The sequence below is a fragment of the Corticium candelabrum genome, chromosome 16, assembly GCF_963422355.1.
Source record: "Corticium candelabrum chromosome 16, ooCorCand1.1, whole genome shotgun sequence".
Classification (NCBI taxonomy): Eukaryota; Metazoa; Porifera; class Homoscleromorpha; order Homosclerophorida; family Plakinidae; genus Corticium; species Corticium candelabrum.
The window spans coordinates 2166840-2178020 of NC_085100.1; the positions used below are offsets into that span (position 1 = coordinate 2166840).

Sequence of the window (11181 nt, forward strand, 5' to 3'; positions counted from 1 at the left end):
AATGTGTCGTGCAAAATACCGGCAGAATTATGACTGATATCGTTATCAGCGATCGATGCTCGCGGTCCCGTCGTGCCACTAGCTGCAGACAACGACACTGCGGCACCTCCCATATTTGCCTCAATCTGATTGTTGCTTACAACAACAGACAAGCTCTCACTTCCTCTGTCTAACGTTAAGGTAATAGCTCTTCTTGCATTACTCTCAATGACATTGTTTCGTATGAGAAGGTTGGATTTGTCTACTTGCATGTTCACACCGCTAGATCTCAGATGTGTCGTCGTTGTAGCCAACTGTCCGTTACGAGAAATGATATTTCTGCTTAATTCAAAAGTATGTACTGTCGACCCGTATCCATTGTCCCCTGAGCTTGTAGCCGCGACGTCAATCCCGCCGACAGTGTTGTTTGACACAACAGAGTCACTGAGGGAGAAATCGTATCTTTCGTGGCTGCTCTTGCTGGTATTGAGTGCTAAGCCTGATAATCCGTTATTCATCAGGAATGCGCTTGCAATGTGATGGGAGCTCATCTGTTGAGTATTTACAACTGTAAAAGTTCAAATATTGCTTATATATTTAGCCCTTTGTCTATCGCATTACTCTTCTGGAATTATATTTGTAACACATCTTTCTTTATAACATGCAATCCAGACATTCAACGTGTTGTGTACTTTCGTAGGGTACACGTTGTGGCCGCTGTTAGCTTTATTGTAAACATAGTAGCTGTTGGACAGCTGCCTGTTTTCAATAGTTATGTAAATTTCGAATAGTCAGAACTGGCCACATGCCGGGAAAAGTAATGTTCTGGTTGACGGGTACTGTATTATTATATATTTTGTATCAAGCTAATTATTTGACTTTTATTTCTTATGTTGTAAATTATTAGAACGTTGTTTAGAAATTGTTTAGCTTTATTGAGAGGTTTGTCACTAACCTGTGGGATGCTGCTGTATGTAAGCAAGAAAGTAGTTGTCTTCTAACGTATATCTTTCGTCGGTAAATTTTGCTCTTACGTCAACTGTAATGGTTTGAGATTGTGAAGTGTAGTGGAGAGGATAGTTGGGTTCTAATCGATTCTGCCGAAAAACGTTTTGTTGGTCGATGGTAACGTATGAGTACCGGTCTTGAAACCGTATAGCCATGATGTGAACAGAGATAACGTGTTGAGAAGTGGCGTCAATTGTTGCAGAGCAAGATTGGGTGGAGTAACCTCTCGAAATAGGCGTGGCTATGAATCTGAGGAAAAACGAGGAAGCAGCCGAGAGTTTGGACACTGAGCAGATATCAACTATTTGTTTATGTAAGACAGGAATATCCCACATCCTTTGTAAAACACTATCGACTCTTATCACCAGACCATGACCGACATTGTTGTTGCTTGTCAAGTGTGTAATAGAACTAGCAGCCGTATTGATCAGTTCGACTCCATTACCATCGCTCCCTTCCACCGTCAGTTGAGATATGTTGATATAGGGGGAATGACTAACTTCTATTCCAGTCCACGCGCTCTTATTGACGACGACGTTGAATAACTCAACGTTTGCTCCAACATTTTGAACGGCAGCTATATGACCTGCGTTTGCTATTCCTGCATTACTAATAATCACATTTCTCATTGAAGATTTGCCGGACGCTTGAGCAGAGAATCGAACTCCAGTCCAATGATAAACGGATTTGTGCGTTTTATAATGACCGTCGACATTTTGGCTGTAACATGACGCCACTAATTGTCCGTAGCGGCAGGTAGTTTTCTTTAATTCATAATTGATACATTGTCTTAAAGTCTCTTCGTCTCCTCTACACAATACATGTTCTAGCCACGCTGCGGTAGTCGAAATTTCTAGGGTTGGATCAACGTACGGCCATTGCCGATTAGCGTTAGAGTATCCTAATTGTCGGCATATCACTCGAGTGTTATAATGATCATGTCTTCCCCACCGTTGCCACCAATCACTGTAATTACGCACAGCGCAGACTGGACCCCAGTTGCCATTGTGAAATATTTCCACTCTTCCTCTCCATTGAGATGAACCGTCAACGAGTCTTAAACTGCCCTCTTCTAGCTGCAGGTCACCAATTGCAAAGCTATCATCTCTCAGTAATATTGGAGAATTGTCGTTGCCATGAGCAATGAGCTGTCCTTCCACTAGAATTCCAGTATTGTGAGTGAATTTCAGTTCGACTCCTGAGTCTATGGTTAGTGTATTGCCAGGTAAGACGGTGATGTCTCCAGTAACAACGTACGGGCTACCAGAAGCTGCTAATATTGTGTTGCTCGACACACGCCCTCGTACGATGCTATTAGGACGAGTGATAACCAGTGTTGCAGAAACGGAAGGGGAAGCTGTAGGACGGTTTTTAGAAGTGAGAAAAGGAAAATATTGTGCAGAAGCTAAGCGAGAACAGTAACCAAAGTCATGAATGCGGTCAATAATGATGTTCTCGTCTGTCGTTCCCCAGTAATTGTTTGTCACATCGATGACTCGCTCTTGAGAGCTTTGAACTGGTATCTCGACTCCTAACTCAAACAGAGATCTCGGATTATGAAAATGATTATTTTTGATTAGAAAACGATCTGAATTGGACACAATCAGGACGGCAGAGCGACCATCTCGATGGTAAGTGTCACTTTCGGTTACGTAGTTGTCGATCATTGTGTTGTTGGTAAATACAAAGTCAGATGGGGTGAGGGTTTGTGGTTCTATTCGTACAACATAAGTTCCTCTATTGTGTGTGAAGAGATTGCTAGTTGATACCAACGAAGTCGTATAACCTTGCAACGTCAGACATCCTCCACTTCCAACTCGATGTTGTTCAAACGTGTTGGAGTAAATATTGAATATTCCATTCCAATCTCCATTTCTTGAAAGGAATAAGTCTGTGCCGCTGTTATTTGAGAACAAATTATTGGAAACGGTGAAATCCAGTTGCAGTGGCGCGTTAGAGTTGTAGTCATTTTGTAGATAAACTCCTTCTTCATTAGACTCAAAGAAATTGTTTGAAATATCGATATTGCACTGACGTCTTCTATTCCTGTATGTCCTATATAAAACTGCATTTTTTCTGGCCTGTGATACAAAATTTTTAGACAACGTCGTGTGACAGCCGAAATTGTTAGGGGTGTAGTACAAATATATTCCTGTGGAAACGTTGACAATTCGATTGTTAGTAACAATCTGTTGTCCGTCTCCATACCTGTACTCCACTCCATTTCCTCTTGTATGAGCTATAGTACAGTTATCAACCATCACATCACCTTCATGACTGTAAACATACACACCGTCATTGAGAACGTTTATGATTGTGACGTTCTGTATTCGAGCATCATCGTACGCATTCTGAAAGTACACACCATACTGAGAATTATGAATAGAACTTGACTTGATGATAACAACAGGTTGTTGTCCAGTAGTAGGAATGACGTCAACAAACAAAGCAAATCCAGGAGCGCCCGTCTTCTGACCTGTTGTCACTTGTATGTAAATATTGTTGCTGGAAGACAAGACTGGCGCGTTACTAGAACTCGTTCTGTATCCAGAATATGAAACGAGAAGAGAGCTCGCGGATTGAGCTCCATCTCGTATGTAAAGTCTATCATCGCTGTAAAGTCTCAGACTGACAAGACGAACAGAGAGTATAGTGTTAGGTGGACCTTGCATAACAACGGAGCAAGTAATTCCTGGTAAATGATCGTCTTGAGACATTCCAACGTAAGATCCTTCTTCTGGGTCTACAGATATAATAGTTTGTCCAGAGCAAATGGATTCATAGTCCACGTTGGCAGACAATAGAGACGAAAAGTCGTAGACGTGTATTCCTGCACCTGCTACATCATTGACTGTGACATACTCTACCATCAGACTACTACCACGTGGTCTACGGATAACCAAACCATCTCCAGCCGCCCCTACAATGGTCACCCCGCTGATAACAGCTTCTTCGTGTAAGTGCGACACTTCCATAGCCGTCGATGTCGAGCCTTTGATAGTTAATCCATTGGTTTGTGGAGGACGGAATATGGATTGGACAGAAGGTACTATCGTGTGATATCTATTACCTGCTCTTATAATTTCCGTGTGGTTTAGAACGGATCGTGGCGTTTTCTGATTGAAAGGATAGTTGGAGACGGTGCTGGTTGGCGCAAAGCGGATACCTGCCCAATTGGTTTGAGTAAATTGAGACGATTGTTGATAACACGAAGAGTGATAGCAGTAGCATTGAACTTGTACAACCTGTAAACATTTCGAATGAGGAGCGTAGCTAGATGTGTTGAACGTGCAATTATTAAACGACGTTGCGCTTTCGGGACACCAGAAATCACGAACAATAGGATCTCCGAGGGCAGGAAACCACTCAGCCTGCCACCACCAATGCCAATTATTATGTTTGTTCCAATAAGTAAGTTGTTGGCATGTCAATAACGCAAAGCGGTCGAATGACGAATAGTCAATCGATCGTGAATTGTAACAAAGTGGGTACCACAATCCGTTGAGTTGCAGCTCAATAATGCCGATTACGTACCAAGAGTCACTAACAGGTTCAGAGAAACGGACTAGTAATTGTGTATCAGAATTTGATTTGTTTTTGGCATCTTTTACTATGTGAGTAAATATAACGGGATTGTCAGGCGTTCCTTTACTCAAGATCCTTCCTTCTATCAATATTCCAACATATGGCAAGATAGTCAGCACGGCACCCGCTTCTACAGTCAGTGTTGCTTTTGCTAGCACAGTCACATCACGTGTTACAGTGTAAGGTCCACCGGAAGCAGTTAATGTAAAATCAGTATCCAGTTGGCCTCCAACTTCTCTGTTGTAATTCAGAAATGGAGGATACGATCTCGGATGACTTGATGATGCAACATGAGAGATGGACGGAGACAGAAGAAACGGAAAATATTGAGCGACTGCCAAGTGATTACGATCATCAAAATCAAATATTTTTTCTACAATTTTTTCTTCATTTGCCGTTCCCCACCAGTTGAGTGTGACGTTGATTGTGTCTAGTGATGAGTATCCTTCCACTTGAACCGCCAGCTCTGTGTTTGCATTTTGATTGTCAAGTATATTATTGTAGACGCTCATGTAGCCTATACCAGTAAGGACAATTACTGCATTTGGAGTAGACTTTGCGTATCCGGTAGGGAGAGATGACAGAGAGTTATTTGTCAGTTCGTTTTCTCTGAATATTAACAAACTGTCAACATGTTGATGAGAAGAGTGAAATGATGCTCTTGCATTCAACCTCACTACATATTCTCCACTGTTGTATGTGAAGACGTTGTTTTCAACTATAACTGGCGCGTGTATTGAGCTGCTGTAATAATAATTGTCATTAATACCCATTACTCCCGAGCAGCATTTTCCATTATTGTTCATAAAGTTGTTTCTAGCGATGATGGCATAGCCGTCACGATATCTGCATGTAAACAAGAGTGCTTGCAAATTTTGTTGGAACGTATTGTCTGTGATATCGATGTGAACCGAGTGTGAGTTGGAATCAGAGACATAAATATCAACATTAAGAGCAGTGTCTGTAGTTCCAGAGAACGTGCAATTAGAAACTTGAAGCTGAGAAGTTTGTTGTAGAGTCTGAGGCAAGTAGCTGGAGTAATAATAACGACTGTAGACATTTGCTCCTCGGTATGAGTTCTGGGTGAAAGTGCTGTTAGCGACAGAAGCGGTAGCATGGCCGTATAGATTTGTATCTAGTCCTATGTAACAGTTGGTAACATATAAATCAGCGATCTGTAGCATGTGTTGATCAGTATTGATTCGAATGCCAGTTTGCCATGAGCTTGTATGACATTGTATGTTTGTTGATGAAATCATCACCTGATTGGCAGATCCACTCATTTCTATTGCCGTTCCTGTTACGCCGGTAATGACAGAGTCGATGATACGTCGGACGCCAGCACTTCCGAACAGTCGTATTCCACTCGACGTTCGAACGAGTCCAGTTATGTTACAATTGTTTACATTTTCTCCACGAGAACCTAAACATAGAATATGCTTATAATGAAATGTATAGTTGTAACAGGTTAACAAAGACTTACCAATAGGATATCTTGATACAAAAACTTTAATGTCTGATGAACTATAGCTGTATCGTTGGTCGAGAAAGAAAATTGCTTTGTGATAAGGTACCATGACGTTTTCTGGAATTCTGCCACTAACGCTGCGCCCAAGCACACTCTGTTTTGTTATTTCGTTTATTACTCTAAGTGTTGCTCTATAACCAGAAAACCGAAGAAATGTAATAGCAAGTCCATATCCCGACATTGTGCTGATTGAACTTGTGTAGTCCTTGTCGCTGGAAACGCTGAATGTGAGATATGCTCCACGATCATCAATAAAGTATGACGTAGTTGTACTAGAGTCTCCTCGGTGGGATAGAGCATTGGATGGTGGTTTGAGTATCAGTGGAATAGAAGTGATGTCAATTGCAGTTGCACCGACATTATGGAAATGACAATCATCACATCTAAATTGCCACCCCTGTGATCCCGATATACCGCTATTGCTGCTGTTTACAACAGTAAGACCAGACAAGTGGACATCTCCATGTATAGAGTTAACCTGAATACCAATGTGACTAACGTCTACAATAGACACGTTAGTGATGGAGGGGCTTGCTGTTGTTATGGTGATAGCTGGTACCCACAAATCAGGAGTTGATGAAGCATTATTTATTGTTTTTCCAGCGTTGACTATTTTGATATTTTCTAAAACACTTTTACTGTGGTACTTTCGTGCGTTGTACGTGATGGTTTCGATCGTGTTGTCATCATAAAACACGATCCCTCCCCAATATCCAACACCAACCGTGCCACACACAACACCAACGTCTTCTGAATGTTGACAATTGTTGTTGTTCCAGCTGCTTGCTCTTTGGCAATCAAACAGTGAATTTTCCACGCCTCTGCAGTCCACGTTAGCCAATGCGATGATTCCCGTTCCCTGACCGAATCTACGTGTGGATGCTTCAACGGGTTCACCAAATCCGAGATGTCTGCATACAACACGAGCGTTATCTGCATTCCAATAATCATCACACACGGTTCCCCAATTGTGACCGTTGAACACTTCCACCCTTCCCTCTTTGGGACTCTGACCTCCCACTAGACGAATAGAAGTGGAATCGACACCTTCCGTCATGTTGTGAAACATCAAAATTTGATTGTTCAGTGAGCCTTTGGCAAAGAGAGTTCCTCGGACATGAAGTCTGACTCGAGCTTGGAAGTTGATGGTGACTCCCGGTTCTATGGTGAGAGTGATACCTCGGCTGACTGTGATGTCACTGGTTGCAACATATGGACTTTTGGCGAGCGTTAACGTGTCACTTGAAGAATAAATTCTTTTAATCTGTGTCTCAGGAGTTCCGTATGTTACTAAAATTTAAATATATTATTGGTGTAGATTCATGTCACTGAAACGCTTACCTGTTAGGCAAAACAAGGAGATGGTGTAGTAGAATAGCACGATTGCTTGTAGCCTGCTACAGACAGAAAGACAAATCAATCTACTAAATCAAATCTAGCACAGTATGACCACAACATGATTTGATCAGAGGATACATGCGCTAGGACTATCAGTGGCGTCGTTGGGCCAGCTGCTAGAGTGGGTATTTATTACAGTAAGTCTCGTTAGCTCTTGTCGGTCGTCTAAAGGCCATAGCATGTACCAATATCGAGACCCCTAGAGCCATGTTTAAAATTTAAATATGAAACACTTGTATGCAAATCAATATTTACGGTAAAGTCTAAAATTAGATCATGATTTGTCTAAACAATCACCGCTCAAGCAATAACCACATTCACACAACTTCATCACATAACTCCGCTGGTCACTCTATTATCTATCATGGAAATCTCCTTGTATCTTGCAGATATGGCACGTTTAAGCATCACAGCTAGCGCAGCTCACGTGTAACCGTGACAGACTAGACAAATTACATGCCATCTTTACGCTGTAGTAAAGCCACCACTTCGAAAAGCTAAATCCTAGTCATAAGTTGTAGCTAGATGGTATAGGATTATCTACAAATCGACGGTTTTATGGTTGCTGCAGTTGCTGCAAACATTTTCTTCCTGCTCCTACGCATACGGTATCGAGTCGTATGTCTCTAGATCGGGGACTGTTTTGTAAACCAAATGGACAACAAGAAGGTCAGCAAGCTCGAAGATATTAGACTCACGGCATGCAGGAACTTGTAAATAATACATATAAATATATGTGTAGAGTTGCAGCAGCCCTCGAGGTCGGACGACACTAGGATGTCGGAACGCCTCATTTGGCAGCTTACGCCGCAACGCTTCGCTAGCGATGCGTCTACGGCAGTGGCTTTACACACGTAAAGAGCTTTAACATGTGAACCGCATGCAACGAGTTCTTACATCAATAGACATACGACAAACACGTTTTCAGATTTGCTGTAGACGTGCCTATACAACCTCGTGCATCTATACAACATACCCGAATGGCAAGCTCGTCGTTGCTGGACGTCTCATGCGGAACGCGTGTCACGCCGTCCTTTTTCGTTGTTGCAGTAAACGTGCAACTCTAGGAATACAGTAAACGCGAGCAGCTAATCCAATTAGCTGATTGGTTTGTTTACACACAAAATGCTGTAAATCCGCACTAACTGTGTCTCGTACGACGAGACAAGTCGTCTGTCTCTAAACTGTCTTGGTCCTATTACGTTTCGTGTTGCTTGATTGTGATACGAAGTGCGATCGATCTATCCGGTTGTTTACCAGTAGCAGGTGTGAGGACATTTGCATGTACTCACTGGTAAAGCACCGAGCAATTAGCATATATGCAGATCGACAGAAGAACACAAGAAAAAAATATATTCTAATCTCTACTAAAATGTTTGTAAGAGAAAGAGCAAGAGAAGGGTTGAGCTTGCATTAAATCTTCTAGCAGTTTGTCGTTGCTTGGAGTTAAATCTATATATTTGGCTAATTAATAGGTATTGGTACCACGTATTTGTGTTTACAAACTGTACAGGGTAGTAAGCAAGAGAAGTCAAGGGTTAGAATTAGTGGTTGTTGTTGTTGTTGGTAATTGCTAGCCATATTTCTAGTATACACTCATTTGGCCTCGATTGAGTAAATCCCTCATAGTTGGTTTCAACAACTGTTTTGTCATTCTGAAATCGTTCGTTTGAGTGTGGTTTGATTTTTACTTTAGTTTACGCTGGTTACTGAGGTCTCGACAGCATCGTACAACAGGTGCTGTAATATGACGCCATTTGGCGTGCACTGTGAGGGGGTGCACGAAGAGATCTAGTATGGGATAAGGTGCACGTCTAGGCTTTCTTGTGCTAAACGAAGGTTTTGACGGGTAACCAATACTTGACAAATGCGTATACAATTTTGGTGGTCTATCCAACTCGATCAAATGATCGCGCGACTGGAATTTTCTAAGTAACAAGACGGGGGCTCTGCCTGCATGCATACCACTTGCATGCAAATTTCACGTGATGAAGTTAATCAAAGAAACATCGACGATTACAACAACTGCATGGAGGCGAGACTGACGGAGCGTTCTAGCAAAGGCAAGTTTTTGCTGACTAACCGTCGAACGCGGAAGGCTGCAATAGCGGTAGACAGTGCGGGTCCCATTCGTCAGAAAGCGTTCCGATCTCGTTCGCACAAAAGATCCCAAAGGGAGATGCACATGGCCACAACAAAAGGCTACCTGAGGCTCTGAAGACTTGCCCTTCAATGGCTTGGTGGCTAATTTGGCTCCATGCAGTTACACAGAGCAAATTGAATCTAGCGTTTACACACAATCTGTAAACTTGTTCACAGTAATATGCTTATGGTTAGAAACGTGCGCTATAGCTTGGGTATATATGTACGCTGCAACTATCTAGACTGTGGCAATGTAAACACAACGTGAGATAAACTTATTTTGGATCAAACGCGTTGTTGTCACACCACATGAGGCACTGCTACTATATATACAGGCAATCATTTAAACGAGTCAGTACTTTGGATAGACAATCTCCTAGCTGACTGTCAACGGGCTACTGATAGATTGTCTTGTTAATATTAATTTAGAAAACCATTTGTAGGATTCTAGGCAATTGACAGTAGAGCATTCTACATACAATTCACTATACAGTGTTTACAGCTCTTCAAGCCGTCTTCCTCGCACGTGAGTTGCATGCACACTAGAAAGTGCGGCACACACTACAAAAAGACTAATACTAAAAAAGTAATTATTATATATGTACAATAAATCGCTGAGTAGTACCAATGCGTTGGTTTATGACAGTCTCTTTAGTTTTCGTTGTTAACGTTTAGATGGTATCTGGAAATTAACGAGAAAGACGAAGTAGTCGTATTTGTCACAGAAAACGCCAAATTTGACTTTTTATAAATAATCGTTGTGTATACATAAACGCATGAAACTTAACTAAACTAGTCATTAGTAAAGCACTCTAGATAGCAAACTTAGGGCAACAAACACATAACAACGCAAAGAAATGCTACTCTCATTTGCATTATTCATCTAGCAATTGACTGACCTGAACAGAAGTTATGTGTCTCGCACGAGTAGGAACTGCAGTTCGAGTCGGTGTGTCCAAACTCACATTCACACAGATCCACTTCAACGCATTTGCCGTGACCGGAACAATCGTTCCTTCGCTTGCACTGCGCTTGACTGCAATTTTTACCAGAATAGCCAGAGTAACATCTGCATTTTGTTTTGGAAAGGCACACTCCGTTACCAGGACAATTGTTCACTTCAGGACAAACGTCGGCAACGGCACAATTGCTACCCGAATATCCATCGTAGTACTGGCAAACGTTAGGTGACACGCACTCGCCGTTACGGGAACACACGCCTACACCGTTACAGAGAGGAGAGGTGTAGCTACCACCAGCCCATCCCATATCACACTGACACACATCAAAATCGACGCATCGACCTTGGCCTATAAAATCAACACACAATAAAGAAAAAGTTCGTGTGACGCCAAGAAACTACTGACCGCTGCAGTATCCGTTGAGTTCGCACGAGTTGAAAGTGCAGTTAATACCAGCCCATCCCAAATCACGCTCACACTTATCATGATCGACACACACGCCATGATTAGAACAATGGCTCACGTTATCACAACGCGCTTTCTCATTGCACGCCTCACCAATATAACCTGGTGTACACT

The 11181-nt window shown here is 42.1% G+C and overlaps 1 protein-coding gene across 1 annotated transcript; it reads right to left on the bottom strand.

Annotated features, from left to right (window-relative positions):
• Positions 1 to 929: 929 nt before the first annotated feature.
• On the bottom strand, positions 930 to 10909 carry LOC134192475 (protein bark beetle-like). Its single transcript, XM_062661214.1, has 3 exons — positions 10540 to 10909; positions 6056 to 7390; positions 930 to 5995 (listed from the first exon to the last, which is right to left on the bottom strand). Exons 1-3 carry the CDS (start codon positions 10907 to 10909, stop codon positions 930 to 932), a joined length of 6771 nt encoding a protein of 2256 aa, XP_062517198.1.
• Positions 10910 to 11181: the final 272 nt, after the last annotated feature.

Coding starts and splice junctions, on each gene's coding strand:
- LOC134192475 (XM_062661214.1), bottom strand. CDS start 10,909: ATGGGATGGGCTGGTGGTAGCTACACCTCTCCTCTCTGTAACGGTGTA. Junction 7,391..10,539: donor GACACATAACTTCTGTTCAG/GTCAGTCAATTG, acceptor TTTAAATTTTAG/TAACATACGGAACTCCTGAG. Junction 5,996..6,055: donor TGTATCAAGATATCCTATTG/GTAAGTCTTTGT, acceptor TTCTATGTTTAG/GTTCTCGTGGAGAAAATGTA.